The sequence below is a fragment of the Oncorhynchus mykiss genome, chromosome 13 (genome assembly GCF_013265735.2).
Source record: "Oncorhynchus mykiss isolate Arlee chromosome 13, USDA_OmykA_1.1, whole genome shotgun sequence".
In the NCBI taxonomy this organism is placed as follows: Eukaryota; Metazoa; Chordata; class Actinopteri; order Salmoniformes; family Salmonidae; genus Oncorhynchus; species Oncorhynchus mykiss.
The window spans coordinates 20737307-20759618 of record NC_048577.1 but is presented as its reverse complement, the minus strand read 5'-3'; the positions used below and the strand labels follow the sequence as shown (position 1 = coordinate 20759618).

Here is a 22312-nt window from a genome sequence, read left to right as displayed (position 1 = left end):
CACCACTGCTGTCGTCTTAACCTCCAAGCGTTTATCCAGGTTGGATAATCGTTAAATGCCGACAGCAGTTGCACCAATGGAAGACATAGCTTGGACTGTAGCCTACAAAAGCCTATTCCTGCTCTTTTCCCGCGATCCATCAAACACATTTTGGTGACATCATAGTGGTCTCTGATTTGTGGTCAGACTCGCTCAGGTGGAACAAACCTAAACTTGTGCCCATTTTTCAATGCTGATTTGAATGTCATTGACGAAACAGAGACGTGTCAAATATGTTTTTTCTCGCAAACATCACTTCTGAATTTCAAAGTTATCCCCGACGTAATTGTCTAGTTTTTAAAAAGTATCTGTAATCTGATTACAATATTTTTTCTGGTCATTTAACGGAGTATTTACCGGTCTTTTGTAATCCATTACACGTAAAAGATGACATGTAATCTGTTACTCCCCAACCTCTGCTATATATGTCATGTCTTTACTTCATGTCTTCTCATCTGTTACTTCCTTTTCTTGTAAATATATGATTCATGAATGTACTCACTGTATCGATATTTAATTAAAGATATAATATGATATATTTTTATGTGATAAAGTAAAAAAAAGCAAAATCCGAACAACTTTTTGACTTGCCTTCTTCATGCAATAATGGCATTATAGTGCCGTGAAAAAGTATTTGGCACCTTTATTTTGGCACATTTTTTATACCGAATGTTATGAGATTTTCAACCAAATATTATAATTTTTAAAAAGCTTTATTTAACTAGGCAAGTCAGTTAAGAACAAATTCTTATTTACAATGACTGCCTACCGGGGAACAGTGGGTTAACTGCCTTGTTCAAGGGCAGAACAACTGTTTTTTACCATGTCAGCTCAGGGATTTGATCCAGAAACATTTTGGTTAATGATCCACTACTTTAACCATCTGCCGCCCCAAAAACATGATAAAGGGAACCTGAGTTTAAATTTAGATTTTTTTTAAAGATACTTATTTTAGTTATTTAATTAACAAAGTTTTGCAAAGCCCATTTCCCCTGTGTGAAAAAGTAATTGCCCTCTTACACTCAATAATTGGTTGTGCCACCTTTAGCTACAATGACTGCAACCAAATGCTTCCGTAAGGACTGATGCCGGAGAAGAGAAGCAGGTACAGAGAGTAGAACATTTAATATGGAACAGACATCAAACAGGACAGAGACAGCGTCAGAACCTGGTATGCAAAGTCAAACAAATATTAATCTTGAAGCGGGGAACAGAGCTTGGGAACAGACAGATATAGGGGAGGTAATGGCACAGGTGATTGCGTCCATGTGAGTCCAATAATCGCTGATGCGCGTGACAGGGGAAGGTAGGTGTGCGTAATGATGGTGGCAGGAGTGCGTAATGCTGGGGAGCCTGGCGCCTTCGAGTGCCAGGGAGGAGGAGCGGGAGCAGGCGTGACAGCTTCCTGGAGATGTTGAGCAGTCTCTCACATCGCTGTGGAGGAATTCTGGCCCACTCTGCTGTATTCTGGCCCACTCTGCTGTATTCTGGCCCACTCTGCTGTATTCTGGCCCGCCAACTGCTTTAACTCAGCGACATTTGTGGGTTTTCAAGTATGAACTGCTCATTTCACTTCCTGCCACAACATCTCAATTGGGATCAAATCAAATCAAATGTTATTGTGCTGAATGTGCCGAATACAACAGGTGTAGACTTTACCATGAAATGCTTTCTTACAAGCCCTTACCCTTAACCAACAATGCAATTTTAAGAAAATAAGACAAATAAAATATTTACTAAATAAATTAAAGTTTAAAAAGTTACACAATAAAATAATAATAATAATGAGGCTATATACAGAGGGTACCGGTACCAAGTCAATGTGCGGGGGTACAGGTTAGTCAAGGTAATATGTACATGTAAGTAGGGGTAAAGTGACTATGCACTATGCACCGCTGATCCTCAACACTGGGGCCCCACAAGGTTGCGTTCTGAGCCCTCTCCTGTACTCCCTGTTCACCCACGACTGCGTGGCCACGCACGCCTCCAACTCAATCATCAAGTTTGCGGACGACACAACAGTGGTAGGCTTGATTACCAACAACGATGAGACGGCCTACAGGGAGGAGGTGAGGGCCCTCGGAGTGTGGTGTCAGGAAAACAACCTCACACTCAACGTCAACAAAACTAAGGAGATGATTGTGGACTTCAGGAAACAGCAGAGGGAACACCCCCCTATCCACATCGATGGAACAGTAGTGGAGAGGGTAGCAAGTTTTAAGTTCCTCGGCATACACATCACAGACAAACTGAATTGGTCCACTCACACAGACAGCATCGTGAAGAAGGCGCAGCAGCGCCTCTTCAACCTCAGGAGGCTGAAGAAATTCGGCTTGTCACCAAAAGCACTCACAAACTTCTACAGATGCACAATCGAGAGCATCCTGGCGGGCTGTATCACCGCCTGGTATGGCAACTGCACCGCCCTCAACCGTAAGGCTCTCCAGAGGGTAGTGAGGTCTGCACAACGCATCACCGGGGGCAAACTACCTGCCCTCCAGGACACCTACACCACCCGATGTCACAGGAAGGCCATAAAGATCATCAAGGACATCAACCACCCGAGCCACTGCCTGTTCACCCCGCTATCATCCAGAAGGCGAGGTCAGTACAGGTGCATCAAAGCTGGGACCGAGAGACTGAAAAACAGCTTCTATCTCAAGGCCATCAGACTGTTAAACAGCCACCACTAACACTGAGTGGCTGCTGCCAACACACTGACACTGACTCAACTCCAGCCACTTTAATAATGGGAATTGATGGGAAATGATGTAAATATATCACTAGCCACTTTAAACAATGCTACCTTATATAAATGTTACTTACCCTACATTATTCATCTCATATGCATACGTATATACTGTACTCTATATCATCGACGGTATCCTTATGTAATACATGTATCACTAGCCACTTTATACTATACTATGCCACTTTGTTTACATACTCATCTCATTTGTACATACTGTACCCGATACCATCTACTGTATCTTGCCTATGCTGCTCTGTACCATCACTCATTCATATATCCTTATGTACATATTCTTTATCCCCTTACACTGTGTACAAGACAGTAGTTTTGGAATTGTTAGTTAGATTACTTGTTATTACTGCATTGTCGGAACTAGAAGCACAAGCATTTCGCTACACTCGCATTAACATCTGCTAACCATGTGTATGTGACAAATAAAATTTGATTTGATTTGATTTGATTTGATTTGATTTGATTTGCATAGATAATAAAACAGCGAGTAGCTGTTTGGGGGGGGGGGGGGGGGGGGTGTCAATGCAAATAGTCCAGGTAGCCATTTGATAAATTTTTCAGCAGTCTTGTGGCTTGGGGGCAGAAGCTGTTAATTAAGGAGCCTTTTGAAACTAGACTTGTCGCACCGGTATAGAGGTCCTGGTACGCAGTACCCTCTGTAGCGCCTCACTACAGTCTTGCTCACGTTGAGGGAGAGGTTGTTATTCTGCCATCACACTGCCAGGTCTCTGACCTCCTCCCTATAGGCTGTCTCATCGTTGTCGGTGATCAGGCCTACCACCGTTGTGTCTTCAGCAAACTTAATGATGGTTTTGGTGTCATGCTTGGCCACACAGTCGTGGGTGAACAGGGAGTACAGGAGGGGCCTAAGCACACTCCCCTGAGGGGCCCCCATGTTGAGGATCAGCTTGGCAGATGTGTTGTTGCCTACCCTTACCATCTGGTGGTGGCCCATCAAGAAGTCCAGGATCCAGTTGCAGAGGGAGGTGTTTAGTCCCAGGGTCTTTAGCTTAGTGATGAGCTTTGTGGGCACTATGGTGTTGAATGCTAAGCTGTAGTCAATTAAAAGCTTTCTCACATAGGTGTTCCTTTTGTCCAGGTGGGAAAGAGCAGTGTGGAGTGCAATTGAGATTGTGTCATCTGTGGATCTGCTGGGGAAAACTACGAATTGGAGTGGGTCTAGGGTTTCTGGGATGATGATGTTGATGTGAGCCATGACCAGCCTTTCAAAGCACTTCATGGCTACAGACGTGAGTGCTACGGGGCGGTAGTCATTTAGACAGGTAACCTTGGCGTTCTTGGGCACAGGTGACTATGGTGGTCTGCTTGAAACATGTAGGTATTACAGACTTGGTAAGGGAGAGGTTAAAAATGTTGGTCTATGCATGCTCTGAGTACATGTCCTGGTAATTTGTCAGGCCAAGCGGCTTTGTGAATATTGACCTGTTTAAAGGTCTTACTCACATCGGCTATGGAAAGCATGGTCACACAGTCGTCTGGAACAGCTGGTGCTCTCATGCATGCGTCAGTGTTGTTTGCCTCGACGTGAGCATAAAAGGCATTTAGCCCTTCTGGGAGACTCGCGTCACTGGGCAGCTCATAGCTGGGTTTCCCTTTGTAGTCCGTAATAGTTTGCAAGCCCTGCCACATCCGACTACCTTCAGAGCCGGTGTAGTGGATTTCAATCTTAGTCCTGTATTGACGCTTTGCCTTTTTGATGGCTTGTCTGAGGGCATAGTGGGATTTCTTATTAGTGTCCCACTCCTTGAAAGCGGCAGCTCTAGTCTTTAGCTCTGTGCAGATGTTGCCTGTAATCCATAGCTTCTGGTTGGGATATGTACCCACAGTCACTTTGGGGACAATTTCATCGATGCACTTATTGATGAAGAGGTTGACTGAGGTAGTGTACTCCTCAATGCCATTGGATGAAGCCTGGAACATATTCCAGTCTGTGCTGGCAAAACAGTCCTGTAGCTTAGCATCTGCGTCATCTGACCACTTCCGTATTGAGCGAGTCACTGGTACGTCCTGCTTTAGTTTTTGCTAGTAAGCAGGAATAAAGAGGATAGAATTATGATCCGATTTGCAGGGAGAGATTTGTGCGCATCTCTGTGTGTGGAGTAAAGGTGGTCTAGAGCTTTTTTTCCCTCTAGTTGCACATGTGACATGCTGGTAGAAATGTGGTAAAACAGACTTAAGTTTTCCTGCATTAAAGTCCCCGGCCACTAGGAGCGCCGCTTCTGCTTTCTTGTTTGCTTATGGCCTTATACAGCTTGTTGAGTGCGGTCCTAGTGCCAGCATCAGTTTGTGGTGGTAAATAGACAGCTCCAAAAAATATAGATGAAAACTCTCTAGGTAGATAGTGTGGTCTACAGCTTATTATAAGGTACTCTACCTCAGGCGAGCAACATATTGAGACATCCTTAATATTAGAGATTGCGCACCAGCTGTTATTGACAAATAGATACAGACCACCACCCATTTTCTTACCGGAGGTAGCTGTTCTGTCTTGCCGATACACGGAAAACCCAGCCAGGTCCTGAGGCAGCAAAGCAAAGCAAATCCCCAAACCATCTCGTCCAAAACCATCTGCCCTTGACTCAAGTAAACACTGCATTCCACAGTAAGAACCTTTTACCAGTGAACAAGCATGGTGGTGGCGGTGTGATGGTTTGGGGATACTTTGCTGCCTCAGGACCTGGACGACTTGCCTTAATAGAAGGAATCATGAATTCTGCTCTGTATCAGAAAATTCTACAGGAGAATGTCAGGCCATTCGTCGGTGAGCTGAAGCTAAAGCGCAGCTGAGTCATGAAGCAAGACAATTATCCAAAACACACAATCAAGTCTACATGAAAATGGCTAAAAAGCAACACATTTGATGTTTTGGAATGGCCTAGTCCAGACCTAATCCCAATTGAGATGTTGTGGCAGGACTTGAAATGAGCAGTTCATGCTTGAAATCCCACCAATGTCGCTGAGTTAAAGCAGCTTTGCATGGAAGAGTGGGCCAAAATGCCTCCAAAGCGATGTGAGTCATTACAGCTAAAGGTGACACAACCAGTTATTGAGTGTAAGGCAATTACTTTTTCACACCGGGGCATTGGGTGTTGCATACCTTTGTTTATTAAATAAATTAAATAAGTATTGTTGTGTTAATTGTTCACACAGGTTCCCTGTATTAGATAGTAGGTTTTGGTTGAACATCTGATAACAGGCAGTGTCAAAAATACGCAAATGTAGAGAAAATTTGAAAGGGGACAAACACTTTTTCACAGCACTGTAAGTGTCGATATGACAGCAGTCAAAAATAGTCCCTTATTGTCAGTTATTGGACACATTATTCATGGCCTCACTTGTGCTTTCAGTATGGTGTGCGTCTTCACGCAATGGCATCAGTTGGAGCTCATTTAGCTGTTATCCCTTGTCCTAACCGTTGAGACAAATCTTCGTCACATTCACTTGCTTGCAACACTTCCCACAAACGCGTCACTTGCAGGTGACACGGGTGTTCCGAGTGCCTCTGCCCACCACACACAAAAAAAAAATGGCCCGCCCTGTTCGTCATTCACAATTGGTGATTACATAATAATGCATCGTTCGCTTCCCCTCGCTCATCAACTCACCCATCATACTTCACTGATTTCATCTGTTGTTTTATGTGTGAAATTTGTTCTGATATAGTTTAGGTTCAGTTTCGAGGCAATTATCAGAGTGATTACCAACTGGGCAGGGCACCTTCAACTGTCGGGAGTAGGAGGGGCAGCGGGGAAAACCATTCAGAAATGACATATCCTCCTAAAACTGGTTATAACACCAGTTCTGTTTGTGATGTTAAGATTCTAACAACCACAGTGCATTATAGAGACTTATTTAGGAAAACCCAAGGATGGGGGGGGGGGGGGGACATGTAAATGAGTTTTGCGTCCACATTACGCTCTGTGCACTTCTAGTGTTAAAGCTGAGGAGAGAGGGACAAAAAAAAAAACGATTAGGCCACATCATAATCGGCTTCGACATGGTTTTTGTGAAAGCGCCTCCGGGCTTAAGGAGTCATTGTTGTTCTGAAAAACAATTACACCTAGGAGTGGCACACTTTCCTGAGATCACCTGTCTCCTGAACAAGGATTGGGACATACTTTACACACGTCCAAACAAGTCAAGTCAAAGGCTCCATAGACAGCAGGAGGAGTCGCCAGAAATGCAAGAGGTAGGGTCTATGTGCATAGGCATTATCTGGTTTAGCCTACCATCTGCCCATCACAACTGATTTAGGATTGACTGTTCCTTCCTAAATTATAATTGATAAATTCAACTTGGTCAGTTGGTTGAAGCTAGAATCCTTAGTTGCTACCTCCATTTTTGTACTTAACAATGAATTATATGTACCCATTGATTCTTGAAGAATATGAATTATATATGCAGTGCATTTATAGGTCGCAATTCAATGGCTCAAACACGAGACGTATGTTGCAGGGTCTACAGTCAATCACGGATTACGAAAAAAAAAACAGCCCCGTCGCGGACATCGATGTCCTGCCCCCAGACAAACTAAACAACTTCTTTGCTCGCTTTGAGGACAATACAGTGCAACTGACATGGCCCGTTACCAAGCCTGTGGGCTATCCTTCTCCGTGGCTGACGTGAGTAAAACATTTAAACGTGTTAACCCTTGCAAGGCTGCCGGCCCAGACGGCATCTATAGCCACATCCTCAGAGCATGCGCAGACCTGCTGGCTGGTGTGTTTACGGACATATTCAATCAATCCATATCCCAGTCTGCTGTCCCCACATTCTTCAAGATGGTCACCATTGTTCCTGTTCCCAAGAAAGCTAAGGTAAATGAACTAAATGACTATTGCACCGTTGCACTCACTTCTGTCATCATGAAGTGCTTTGAGAAACTAGTCAAGGATCATAGCACCTTTACCCTACCTGATACCCTAGACCCACTCCAATTTGCTTACCGCAAATAGGTCCACTGACGATGCAATCACCATCACACTGCCCTATCCTATCTGGACAAGAGGAATCCCTATGTAAGAATGCTGTTCATTGACTACAGCTCAGCATTTAATGCCATAGTACCCTCCAAACTCATCATTAAGCTCGAGACCCTGGGTCTCAACTCCGCCCTGTGCAACTGGGTCCTGGACTTTCTGACGGGCCGCCCCCAGGTGGTGAAGTTAGGAAACAACATCTCCACTCCACTGACCCTCAACACTGGGGCCCCACAAGGGTGCGTTCTCAGCCCTCTCCTGTACTCCCTGTTCACCCATGACGGTGTGGCCATGCACACTTCCAACTCAATCATCAAGTTTGCAGATGACACTACAGTGGCAGACTTGATTACCAACAACAACGAGATGGCCTACAGGGAGGAGGTGAGGGCCCTCGGAGTGTTGTGTCAGGAAAAATAACCTCTCACTTAACGTCAACAAAACAAAGGAGATGATTGTGGACTTCAGGAAAAAGCAGAGGGAGCAGCCCCTCATCCACATCGACGGGACAGAAGTGGAGAAGGTGGAAAGTTTGAAGTTCCTTGGCATACACATCACGGACAAACTGAAATGGCCTACCCACACAGACAGCGTTGTGAAGAAGGTGCAAAAGCGCCTCATGAGGCTGAAGAAATTTAGCTTGTCCCCTAAAACACTCATAAACATTTACAGATGCACAATCGAGAGCATCCTGTCAGGCTGTATCACCGCCTGGTAAGGCAACTGCACCCCCCTCAACCGCAAGCCTCTCCAGAGGGTTGTGCGGTCTGCACAACGCATCACCAGGTGCAAACTACCTGCCCTTCAGGACACCTACAGTACCCGATGTCACAGGAAGGCCAAAAGATCATCAAGGACAATAACCACCCGAGCCACTGCCTGTTCCCCCCGCTATCATCCAAAAGGTGAGAAGGCGAGGTCAGTACAGGTGCATCAAAGCTGGGACCGAGAGACTGAAAAACAGCTTCTATCTCAAGGCCAGCAGACTGTTAAACAGCCATCACTACCATAGAGGGGCTGATGCCAACATACAGACTCAAATCTCTAGCCACTTTAATAAATGGACTTAATAATATCACTTGTCACTTTAAATAACGTCACTTTAATTATGTTTACATATCCGACATTAGTCATCTCATATGTATATACTGTATTCTATACCATCTACTGCATCTTGCCTATGCCGCACGGCCATCGCTCATCCATATATTTATATGTACATATTCTTACATTTGTGTGTAAAAGGTAGTTGTTGTGAATTTGTTAGATTACTTGTTAGATATTACTGCATTGTCAGAACTAGAAGCACAGGCATTTCGCTACACTCGCATTAACATCTGCTAACCATGTGTATGTGACCAGTAAAATGTGATTTGATTTGATTTGTTGTACCCCATCAGAACCCAAAAGAGAAGCTTTTTTTTACCCCAATGTTTGTAAACAAAGTAAATGTAAACAAACACTGTATAGCTTCGAAACTACAATGTTGATATCGTGAATGATCAGTTGTTGCATCCATAGATCCATGTCTATGAATTTGAGAGTGGTTCAATTTATCCAGGCCCATTCCTCAGCTTTTACCAAAACAGAGGGCTTTGTTATCGTTTCAACTACAGATTCCAGCTTTAAGGGCTTAAAAGAACAATCTGTGCAGGCTGGCATTAAAAGCATTACAAGGATTGTGGTCAGACAAGCATGGCTTACACAACCACAAAACTGGAGAGAGCAACTTATTTGCTAGATCAAGGAGTGTCAGATAGTAATTTTAGAGTTGTGTGATTGGTCCCTCAATAACCTTGATACTGTAGTGCACATACTGGTAGAAATGGACCAATAGGCCTATTCATGGGGGTACATGCGTGTCATTGAATTTGAAATACAGCACACAGAGCAAGTGAACAACTTGACAGCCAGGGGGAAAGAAGACTAAGGCTGCGTTTAGACAGGCAGCCCAATTCCGATATCTTTTCCACTAATTGGTATTTTGACCAATCACATTAGATGTTTTCACATCAGATCTTTTTCAGAGCTAATCTGATTGATCAACAGACCAATTAGTGAGAGAAAAAAAATCGGGCTGCTAAAATGTCTGCTGTTTGTCACTGGGGATGTCTGCTTAGACCTGACAAGATACCCTGAAGGTCTGAAGGTGGTTTACGGAGGTCAGTGAGTAAAATGGAGCAATTATACTGTCTGTCCGCATCCTTTGAAGCCTAGTGCGTTATCAATGGCTCAAATCCACAGTTCAGTTCAGTTAAATTCACAGCGCTAATGTGAGCGTACACCCTATAGAAGGGATCCCCTACCCCAACCCAATTGGCCAAAAGTAATCTTTCAATCATTTTAGATGATTCCATTTCATGTGGCCCACGCGTGGTTAATTAAGACAGTCTTAATTAAAACCGTCTTAATGATAAATGACAGTATGTTGAGAAAACACATCCGATCATGGGACCACTTTAAATGTGTGTTGTAATGAGTGTTGTAATGAGTAAAAAGTCTGTGTGGCACAAAATGTGCATGAATGACGTCTGTCTGTTACTGTTTTCGCCTAGAGGACACAACACCTTATTCCATTTCCCCATCAGGTAATGAACTGATGCACAGATGAGGAAGCCATGTGGGCTTGAAAATAACTGCTAAGTACTGGGCACAGATATCAATTCAACGCCTATTCCACGTTGGTTCAACATCGTTTAATTGAAATGACGTGGAAACAACGTTGATTCAACCAGTGTGTCCATTGGGTAGTAGTTCAGTAGCCATCTGTCAGTACGCCGTGTCACTCACGAACAGGCGGAAAGTGTAGGGACGTGACAGGGACCTCCATCACACCTGTGTGAAGGCCACCGAAATGAAAGCATGTCGACAAACCAGCTAACATCAACCCACTCTGACCTTGAAAATAATCACATGATAGAGAGAGAGAGAGACAGGGAGGGAGGGAGGGAGAGAGAGAGAGGGACAGGGAGGGAGGGAGGGAGGGAGAGAGAGAGAGAGGGAGGGAGGGAGGGCGGGCGGGCAATTACAGTAAAGATACTCTCAGCCCTTCAAATTCAACTTGCTTTCAAAGCCAGTTCCACTGCATCTTTTCATTGTTCCCTTCGAACCAGGGACTGGTTTAGACTTGGGACACCAGGTGTGTGCAATTAATTATCAGGTAGGACCGAAAACCAGCAGGCTCCAGATCTTCTAGGGTAAGAGCTCTAAGCTATGCTTGGGTAACTTTCAAAAATGCTGCAAAACCTGTAAGCATTAAAACCAAAGGGGGAATTACAGGTCTAAAATAAACAACTATTTTTTTTAATTGGGCAAAGCTATGATTATGAGGGTGGGGAATGTGCTCCTCTCCAGTCTTGTTCACCTGAAAGGCTATTCATGTGTGTTGATTGGAACATCGTACAGCGGTTTTCATTAGAAAGTACATATTGTTCTGAATGGACCAGGTGGCTCCCTTGGAAAAGCTCATGTCCTTTCATTACCTGTTTTGTTATTTCTCATTGAGGCTCACAAGTACTAATTTGAGGCTATTGGCGATTTTATATATATTTATTTCTGCATTGAGGATTGCCAACATTGAACTACAACAGAGAAAGCTTTTTGTTATTTGTATATGTGTTTATTGTGGATTCCCCATTAGCTGCTGCTACTCTTCCTGCAGTCTGAGAATTTTTTTTGAACATTACAGTACCTTCATTACAGAATTCACAACACACTGAGTGTGTGCCCTCAGGCCCATACTCCACTACCATATATCTACAATGCAAAATCCATGTGTACGTGTGTGTATAGTGAGTATGTTATCGTGTGTGTGTGTATGCATGTGTCTGTGCCTATGTGTGTGTTACTTCACAGTCCCTGCTGTTCCATAATGTGTATTTTTACCTGCTTTTTGAATCCGATTCTACTGCTTGCATCAGTTACCTGATGTCAAATAGAGTTCCATGTAGTCATGGTTCTATGTAGTACTATTCGCCTCCCATAGTTTGTTCTGGACATGGGGACTGTGAAGAGACCTCTGATGGCATGTCTTGTGAGGTATGCATTGGTGTCAACACCTCTTACAAAAACAAGTAATGAGTAAGTCAATCTCTCCTCCACTTTGAACCACGAGAGATTGACATGCAGATTGACATTAATAGCTTTAATAAATAGCTCACTAGCTTTAAGCACCAGATGTCAGAGCAGCTCACAGATCACTGCACCTGTACATAGCCCATCTATAAATAGCCCAAACAACTACCTCTTCCCCTACTGTATTTATTTATTTATTTTACTCCTTTGCACCCGAGTATTTCTACTTTGCACACTCATCTACTGACAAATCTAACATTCCAGTGTTTTAATTGCTATATGGTATTTACTTCGCCACCATGGCCTATTTATTTTCTTTACCTCCCTTATCTCACCTCATTTGCTCACATTGTATATAGACTTATTTTTCTACTGTATTATTGACTGTATGTTTGTTTTACTCCATGTGTAACTCTGTTGTTATATGTGTCGAATTGCTTTGCTTTATCTTGGCCAGGTCGCAGTTGTACATGAGAACTTGTTCTCAACTTGCCTACCTGGTTAAATAAAGGTGAAATAAAATAAAATAAATCAAATTAATGTTAGCTCTCTGTGTACTTTTAAGGGCCAGCCGTGCTGCCCTGTTCTGAGCCAACTGCAATTTTCCCAAGTCCCTCTTTGTGGCACCTGACCACACGACTGAACAGTAGTCCAGGTGCGACAAAACCAGGCCATGTAGGACCTGCCTTGTTGATAGTGTTGTTAAGAAGGCAGAGCAGCTCTTTATTATGGACAGACCTCCCCATCTTAGCTACTGTTGACTCAATATATTTTGAACATTACAGTTTATAATCCAGGGTTACTCCAAGCAGTTGATTCACCTCAACTTGTTCAATTTCCACATTTATCATTACAAGATGTACAGTAGTTGAAGTTTAAGGTTTAGTGAATGATTTGTCCCGAATACAATGCTTTGAGTTTTGGAAATATTTTGGATGAACTTATTTTTTGCTACCCATTCCAAAACTACCTACAACTCTTTGTTGAGTGTTGCAGTCATTTCAGTCACTGTAGTAGCTGACATGTATAGTGTTGAGTCATCCGCATACATAGACACACTGGCCTTACTCAAAGCCAGTGGCATGTCGTTTGAAAAAATTGAGATAAAAACACGGGGCCTAAACAGCTACCCTGGGGATTTCCTGCTTCTACCTGGATTATGTTTGAGAGGCTTCCATTAAAGAACACACTCAGTGTTCTGTTAGATAAGTAACTCTTCATCCACATTATAGCAGGGGCTGTAAAGCCATAACACATATGTTTTTCCAGCAGCAGACTATGATCGATAATGTCAAAAGCTGCACTGAAGTCTAACAAGACAGCCCCCACAATCATTTTATCATCAATTTCTCTCAGCCAATCATCAGTCATTTGTGTAAGTGCCATGCTTGTTGAGTGTCCTTCCCAATATGCGTGCTGAAAGTCTGTTGTCAATTTGTTTACTGTAAAATAGCATTGCATCAGGTCAAACACAATTTTTCCAGAAGTTTACTAAGGGTTGGTAACAGGCTGATTGGTCGGCTATTTGAGCCAGTGAAGGGGGCTTTACTATTGTTATGTGTCACGCAGTCACAAACACAAGATCACTTTCTCAAAGTGTAAACAACTGAGGTTATGACGATATAATACATATCAGAACAGAGATTGAAAGATAAGGGACGGAGTGTATTGCGTTTGAATGTTTGATTTTCCTAAAACAGCTATGAAGGCATAACAACATACAGTACATAGAACTATAAAGGTGTGTTAGTAAGTAATTAATTAGCCTACCCACACAGATATACCATAACCACAGTACGGCAAAGGCTATATAGAAAATGATAACTAAGCATGACCTGCAGCATTCCGTCACATATAATCAGACAGCATATTGAACATATAATAGAGTTTGATTTCACAAAAGGTGAAAAGTACATCAGCATCGGTAACCGTTAGGGGCAAGTCATTAGAACAACGCCAGTTTGTGGTTGCTTTCTATTTTACAAGCTAATCATATCATTGCAACTGTCTTATACTCAAGGACATGTCTGTGAAAGCAACTCCATAGAGGGATGGCGAAGACAACCTGGAAAGGTTGTGTTTACGCTCAACATCTGGGAAACACCTAGGTTGTGATTCACACTTTGCACCTGTTGACAAAATAACGGAGACTTGAGTTTGACGTGAGAAGACGTCTAGCGGCCTGTATACTGTACCAACACTGGCCTACGGCAGAAGCCAAACATGAACTCAGTTTTCTGTGTAATTCAGTTAATATCAATGGCATGTCAATTGTTTAAATAAATGGCATGTCAATCTTTCGGCATGCTATCTGTGCTAAATGATCTCAATATTAAGAAGGTGTTCCTAATGTTTGGTATGCTCAGTGTAAATGAATGTGTTTCTGTGTGTTGTTTTGGCCATTCCACACATACAGTGGGGCAAAAAAGTATTTAGTCAGCCACCAATTGTGCAAGTTCTCCCACTTAAAAATATGAGAGAGGCCTGTAATTTTCATCATAGGTACACGTCAACTATGACAGACAAAATTAGGAAAAAAATCCAGAAAATCACATTGTAGGATTTTTAATGAATTTATTTGCAAATTATGGTGGAAAATAAGTATTTGGTCACCTACAAACAAGCAAGATTTCTGGCTCTCACAGACCTGTAACTTCTTCTTTAAGAGGCTCCTCTGTCCTCCACTCATTACCTGTATTAATGGCACCTGTTTGAACTTGTTATCAGTATAAAAGACACCTGTCCACAACCTCAAACAGTCACACTCCAAACTCCACTATGGCCAAGATCAAAGAGCTGTCAAAGGACACCAGTAACAAAATTGTAGACCTGCACCAGGCTGGGAAGACTGAATCTGCAATAGGTAAGCAGCTTGGTTTGAAGAAATCAACTGTGGGAGCAATTATTAGGAAATGGAAGACATACAAGACCACTGATAATCTCCCTCGATCTCACCCCGTGGGGTCAAAATGATCACAAGAACGGTGAGCAAAAATCCCAGAACGACACGGGGGGACCTAGTGAATGACCTGCAGAGAGCTGGGACCAAAGTAGCAGAGCCTCCCACACACTACGCCGCCAGGGACTCAAATCCTGCAGTGCCAGACGTGTCCCCCTGCTTAAGCCAGTACATGTCCAGGCCCGTCTGAAGTTTGCTAGAGAGCATTTGGATGATCCAGAAGAAGATTGGGAGAATGTCATATGGTCAGATGAAACCAAAATATAACTTTTTGGTAAAAATTCAACTCGTCGTGTTTGGAGGACAAAGAATGCTGAGTTGCATCCAAAGAACACCATACCTACTGTAAAGCATGGGGGTGGAAACATCATGCTTTGGGGCTGTTTTTCTGCAAAGGGACAAAGACGACTGATCCGTGTAAAGGAAAGAATGAATGGGGCCATGTATCGTGAGATTTTGAGTGAAAACCTCCTTCCATCAGCAAGGGCATTGAAGATGAAACGTGTCTGGGTCTTTCAGCATGACAATGATCCCAAACACACCGCCTGGGCAACAAAGGAGTGGCTTCGTAAGAAGCATTTCAAGGTCCTGGAGTGGCCTAGCCAGTCTCCAGATCTCACCCCCATAGAAAATCTTTGGAGGGAGTTGAAAGTCTGTGTTGCCCAGCAACAGTCCCAAAACATCACTGCTCTAGAGGAGATCTGCATGGAGGAATGGGTCAAAATACCAGCAACAGTGTGTGAAAACCTTGTGAAGACTTACAGAAAACGTTTGACCTCTGTCATTGCCAACAAAGGGTATATAACAAAGTATTGAGATACACTTTTGTTATTGACCAAATACTTATTTTCCACCATTATTTGCAAATAAATTCATTAAAAATCGTGTGATTTTCTGTTTTTTTTTCTTCTCATTTTGTCTGTCATAGTTGAAGTGTACCTATGATGAAAATTACAGGCCTCTCTCATCTTTTTAAGTGGGAGAACTTGCACAATTGGTGGCTGACTAAATACTTTTTTGCCCCACTGTACCTGTACTGTGTGGGCAACCAACTATACCTTTGATGTGATGTTTAGAGTACCTGTTAAAGGTCATTGTAATTGTTATCTCTCTCTCTCTCTCGCTCTCTCTCTCTCTCGCTCTCTCTCACTCTGTCCTGAATGCCCTCTTGATTCATGTGACATCTCTGTTAACAAATTGGCATTTCCTATTTGAATCTTTTAACATCAAGTAAATATCAGGGTAACCATGTCATCAATTCATCAATCCAAAACATAGCCTACCAACATGAGCATGTCGTGTGGGCTAGCCTACTGTTCTACTACGTTTAGTTAGAGTTCCTATTTTACTGTATCCTACATTTCCCGGTGACTACAGAGGGAAAAGTACACTTTTTGTTGCGGGATTCAGTCGTCGGTCATCTCTTAAAACGTAAGCTTCTATCTTATCATATTCATAACTTGCTCACTTGAGGTTTAACATGCCGTGACAGTTGTCATACTGTAAATGAAAGTGATACAAATGATGGAGGCAGAATGCCAGCTAACTCTCACGCGCACCACACCTTAGTGACCTTATTTAATGAGCTGACTAAGGACACACCTGTTGGATGAATATCTATTCACGTAAATAATTATCTCAATACGCCCTTCAGCCTCTCCCACCTCCAAGTGGGGTATATATTCTGCTACCAGGCATGAACTGATTCACCACCAACTCTACAAAGTACCACTCCGGGTTGTGTCATCTCTACATACCCATCATCACAACGTCGCCATGAGTGCTTTATCACTTCGCAGTTATGGAGGCAGCCGAGGCTCATCCTCCATGTCTCTCGGAGGAGGTTACCAGAGTCGCATCGCATCACAGGCACCAAGCGTCTATGGAGGGGCAGGGGGACAGAGTGTCCGCGTATCTTATGCTTCGGGCACCAGGAGCGGTTTTGATCTGTCCAGTGGGCTTGGGGGTGACAATGGCAACTATGGTAGTAATGCAGTGTCGGTCAACGAGAAAGCTACCATGCAGAACCTCAACGACCGTTTGGCTACCTACCTGGAGAAGGTGCGCTCCTTGGAGACGGCGAATGCCCAGCTCGAGCGTCAAATCCGCGAGTGGTACGAGAATAAGAAACCGGTCACCAGAGATTACAGCAAATACGAAGCTATTCTTGTCGACCTGCGCAGAAAGGTGAGCATCTTTGGGGCATAATAAATACAGTATATTGCTATATTGAGCGAGATTGATTTGATTACATTTTATTTCATCAACCTCACTATTTGTTGGGGCCTCACTACTCTGGCAGAAAACAACATCTATTCTCATATACAATTCAATTATTATTTACAAGACACAAGACATACCCTGAAGTTCATTGACTGGCTGCGTCTATGAAGCTGTCATGTTGCAATGGAAGTGTGCCCTCGGGATGTGAATTTGATTGAGGAATCATACCAAGTTTACAGTAGTGATGGATTATAGCACTTAATTGTCATGAATCTATTGTCTATTGAAAGAAATAATCTACCAAAAAAAGGGCTTGGCATGTGAAACCTTCACTTCCATTCAACTTATCTCCCTGTCAACATTTATATTCACACTCATGCCGCCTGCATTACTTCTTTCAAAGGGGAGAGCCGCGATGATGACGCTATAAATGAATCACACCACTGTTCAGTAGCGTTTTGAATTATTGCATCTGATGGGATTCTAGTCACGCGTATTACTTTCATGTCCCATTCATAACTGCGTGGCCTTTGCCAGAGATAGGCTACAGTATATCTGTGTGGGTAGGAGGCTAATCAATGACTTACTAACACAATACTATAGCTCTGGTAGGCTTCACCTTATCACACTTTAAGAGTCTCTCATTACAGCTATTCACGATTATGGCTCGGGAGAATGCACCTTCATTGTTTTTGACAATCAAAAGCAAATGATGTAATCATTGTGATAGGCCTGACAGTGTGTAATCGTCTTCCTTTTTAATGTACCATGTACCAACCAGTTTTTTTGCTGTTGCCCTGTTCTCAGATCAGTGCTGCCACTCTGAGCAACGCCGGCATCCTCCTGCAGATAGACAATGCCAGACTGGCTGCGGAGGACTTCAAAGTCAAGTGAGTACAAAGGGTCTATAAGATGGAAGCGGCAAACAACTGTTGAATTCACCTTAGAATAATGCTTTAAGTCGGGATTGGAATGGGAACTATACGTCATATATCGACTTTAGTCGTGCAACTTTTATACCCTTATTAGAGTATGAAGGCACTCCTAGTGTGACATTACACGAAGGTCAACGTGTCCACGACGTGATGCTCAATGTCACATTACTGTACACCTTAGGAACATCATCAGCGGTCGACTGCACGTAAAGCAGGTCTGACTCGTTTTTGTGCCATTTGGTATGTTTACTGTTGGCGGCAACTGTTAATAATGCTGGTTAACTCACATGCACCGTTTGTCCCTTCCCCCTCCGGAAAGGTTTGAGAATGAACTGGTTATGCGTCAGTCGGTGGAGGCGGACATCGCTGGACTGAGGAAGGTTCTGGACGAGTTGACCATGTCCCGGTCAGACCTGGAAATGCGGATTGAGGGGCTGAAGGAGGAGCTGGTCTACCTCAAGAAGAACCACGAGGAGGTGGGTGTCCCTCAGGGCTCTGTTGGGGCCTTGGAAGCCCTCTTTTATCATACCATATCCCCAAGAGTCATGGCAATAGCAATAGCAAGACCTCCCCACGTTTCCAAATTCTTATATATTTTACCTAGATGAAAACAATGTGGTTGTCAGAGACATAATTCATTCTCATCGCATGCCAAGCAGTATTGTCTTTGGCTGTATCAATGACAATGCAAACAACAGATCAAACAGACCTTGTTTGGAGTGTCTGCGCTGTCTCTGTTTGTGTAGCTTTAAAGCTGTCAGCAAATTTGTTACAAGCCCTGCAGCAGTACGGCATGGCTGTTAAAACCACACTTGAGATCACATGGTGGCAAGTCCTATTTCCTGTTGGATATACTTACTGTAGGACGGTTGTATAGGATGTCAGAGAAGCTGACGGAAATACACCATGAACACTGTAACTATTATGAAAGATGTATGAAAGATGTTGACCGTTTGTGGCACCCAAGTACCTAATTGATTTGTCATGTGGTTGAACCTGAGACACCAGTGCACCTCACCTGTTTGTGACCCAATTTGACGCCTCACCCCTGTGTAATTGTGCTAGACAATTTCCCTGTCTTGGGCAGTAAAGTTGTATCTTATCTTACCCAGGGACAGCCTACCCAGTGGCAACCTCCATTTGCCTCTCAGCTGGTGCTGACCCCAGTTGACCTCTGTCATCCCTCTGTGGCCCTTATAGGAGATTGCTGCCATGCGGGCCCACATGAATGTCAGCTCAGTGAACGTGGAGGTGGACGCAGCACCCCAGCAGAACATGGCCAAGATAATGGAGGAGATCCGTACTCAGTACGAGGGCATCGCCGAGAAGAACCGCCGCGACATGGAGACCTGGTACAAGGGCAAGGTGAGGAGAACGAGAGCCCAACCTTGTCAAGGGAGAACCTCTTGATCCATCTGTTCTGTTTTAGATCATATGAAAATGGCTTAGTGCGTCTTAAGGTAGCCTAGTGGGTAGAGTGCTGGACTAGTAACCTGAAAGGTTGCAAGATCAAATCCCCCGAGCTGACAAGGTAAAACATCTGTCGTTCTGCCCCTGAACAAGGCACTGTTCCTAGGCCGTCAATGAAAATAAGATTTTGTTCTTAACTGACTTGCCTAGATAAATAAAGGTAAAATATCAGACCATAGATAATTAATTTTGTGCATATGTTCCTTCTGTCCGTCCCAGTTTGATGAGCTGAACAAGGTGGTGACCAGCAGCACAGAGACCCTGGAGACGTCCCGTAGTGAGATCAACGAGCTCAAGAGGACCCTGCAGGCCCTGCAGATCGAGCTGCAGTCCCAGCTCAGCCTGGTGAGCAAACAAATACCCCCTAACGTCACACCCCTCTCTGCCTCCTGGTTGTTGCTAGACGTATGAGTTAGAGCTCATAGGGTGTAATTACTGTCGCAGATTACTCGGGATTCGGAAATGCATGACATTTACAAGATTAGGAGCTTCAGTTAAACAGTGCAGTACAACTGACACCTCGTAGTAAAACCATCATCATTTAGACCTCATAAATACATGTCTACCCTACGGGTTACACATGAGTCCTCAGATTTCCCTTTTAGAAACTGAATATGATGGATTAGTTCTAGAGAGAGAAGCAATCAGTCAACTCAGAGCTTTGTAATGATCACAATAATAATAATGCATTTCATTTTTGACAAGCTCTTCGATCGATGGATAGATGAAGTGAAGTTGAAGTGAAGTTGAGGATAACCGTTTTTTTTGTTACACTACAGCTGTGATCCTCAAAACTGAATTCTTAAAAACACGTGCTCACCAGGAACTTCACCTCAATCATGCACTGATGTCAGTGCGGGTAGTCGAGACTTGGCCTAAATCAACACCACTTGTTGAATCGGTCTGAAGTCTTTAACCCTTCCTCTTCCTCCCTCTCTCCCTATAGAAATCAGCCTCGGAGGGCCAGCTGAATGAGACTGAGTCCCGCTACAGCATGCAGCTGAACCAGCTCCAGGGCATGGTCAACAGCCTGGAGCAGGAGCTGGGTCGCATGAAGACGGACATCGAGAGGCAGGCCGGCGAGTACCGCATGCTCCTGGACATCAAGACTCGGCTGGAGATGGAGATCGCCGAGTACAGGAGGCTGCTGGACGGAGAGGATGTCGGGTAAGGAGAGGAGAGCAGGGTGCAGATCTCTAATGTGCATACCCAATGGGATTTACATGGGCCTCACATACCCAATGTAAATGATAAATGGACGTTTACATACCCAATTACAAATCAACCCCTAGCCTGTTTGCCTTTCAGTATCCCCTACACCTTTGACACATAACCACCTGCTGTAGGCACTTTTGATCTAAAATGACTGGATACATGCAAGAACTATGGTTGTGAATATTACATATTACTAGAGGGCAAGATGGAGCAATCATCATTATGCTAATGACCTACAGTAGCCCATCAAAACGTTACAGATCTACAAGAAGTGCCCAGGGGAAGGGGCCAGGGGTCGATTTGGAACTGGGCAATAGAGACTGTGTTACAGAGTAGAGAGATCAATGTAGAGATGTTCAATAGGAAGGTGCTTAACACTTCGACTATCTTCTGCCCTCCAGGAGAGCTGTCATCACCAAGAAGGTTGAGATTGTTGAGGTCAAGAAACGTAAGTAGAGCGAGACCCTTTTCTATCACATCAAATCCCATTTTGATTGAACCCAGCAGTAGCAATTGTGAAACACTCTAGAACACAAAGGATTTGGTTGAGTTGAAGGTGCTAAAGGTGCCAATCTGTTCTCATGGTTCTGTGCTTCTCCTTATTGGCTATGCCCAACACTAAGTGTACTTACTAACGGTTATGTGTCCCTACTTTGTAGCTGAGCCAGTGGTGACAAAGAGAGTGAGGATGGTGATCGAGGAGATAATCGATGGAAAGGTTGTCTCCCGTACAGAGGATGTGGACATGGAGGTGGCGAAAAAATAGTTTCCTTACCCACCCAAACCCACCTGTCAGTAAAAGCCTGGTTCCACCTGCGGCTAAAAGGAACACCAAGAATGTTAAACTGTTATAATCTCCTCTGGATGGCATTGCTCTGGTGTTGCCTGTATGCTCGTTGAATGTGCAGAACCGTGCAATATTTCATAAATTGACCATATTTGATATTTAAGTTGACAAAACAAACATGCTTTTGAATGTCCTTGTTGATCGAATGACAATGTGTGACGTTTGGTTGAATTGTCCCAAATCACATAATAAAAGATGTTTCAGTATCTACCGTAGTTGATCGTTGTCTGTTTGTCTTGAGCATGATCTCTCAAATCATTTATCCTCTCAGTCCACTGTCTTGTCATTGGGAAGTAACATTGTTCAGAAGGGGATGATGAACATGATCAAATATCAAGGAACACTTAAAGAGAGGATTTTATGCCAGTCTATTTTATATTGTAGGTCAGGGGTGTCCAAATCATTCCAAGTAGGGCCTAGTGTCTGTTTTTCCAGGTGAAGGGAGTTATTTACTAATTAGTGTCCTTAATTCATCAATCAAGTACGAGGAGCGAAATCCCGCAGATGCTCGGCCCTCCATGGAATGATTTTGACACGTGCTGTAGTGTTATAATGTTATCTTCATCATAACATTTAGTTAGTATGATTCAGTATGAGGTCATTAACAAATCATCACGGAAAAATAAATAGGCAGCGAACTCTATGCAATTCCTTTAAAGAAGCATAATCCTGAGACATTGTCAAAAGAGGGTTAGTCTAATGGGAGTGGATCATGGCCCTGTACAGATAACACCTTTGGCATCTATAAAGTTGAGATAATCTATAAAGTTTAATCTCGACTGACCA

The 22312-nt window shown here is 43.5% G+C and overlaps 1 protein-coding gene across 1 annotated transcript; it reads left to right on the top strand.

Moving 5' to 3' along the window:
* Positions 1-16561: 16561 nt before the first annotated feature.
* e7 (type I keratin E7) lies at positions 16562-21734 on the top strand. Its single transcript, NM_001124353.1, is given in 8 exon segments — positions 16562-17023; positions 17867-17949; positions 18314-18470; positions 19195-19359; positions 19684-19809; positions 20411-20631; positions 21081-21127; positions 21339-21734. Coding segments are annotated over 8 exon segments (1317 nt in total). The 5' UTR covers positions 16562-16612; the 3' UTR covers positions 21446-21734.
* Positions 21735-22312: the final 578 nt, after the last annotated feature.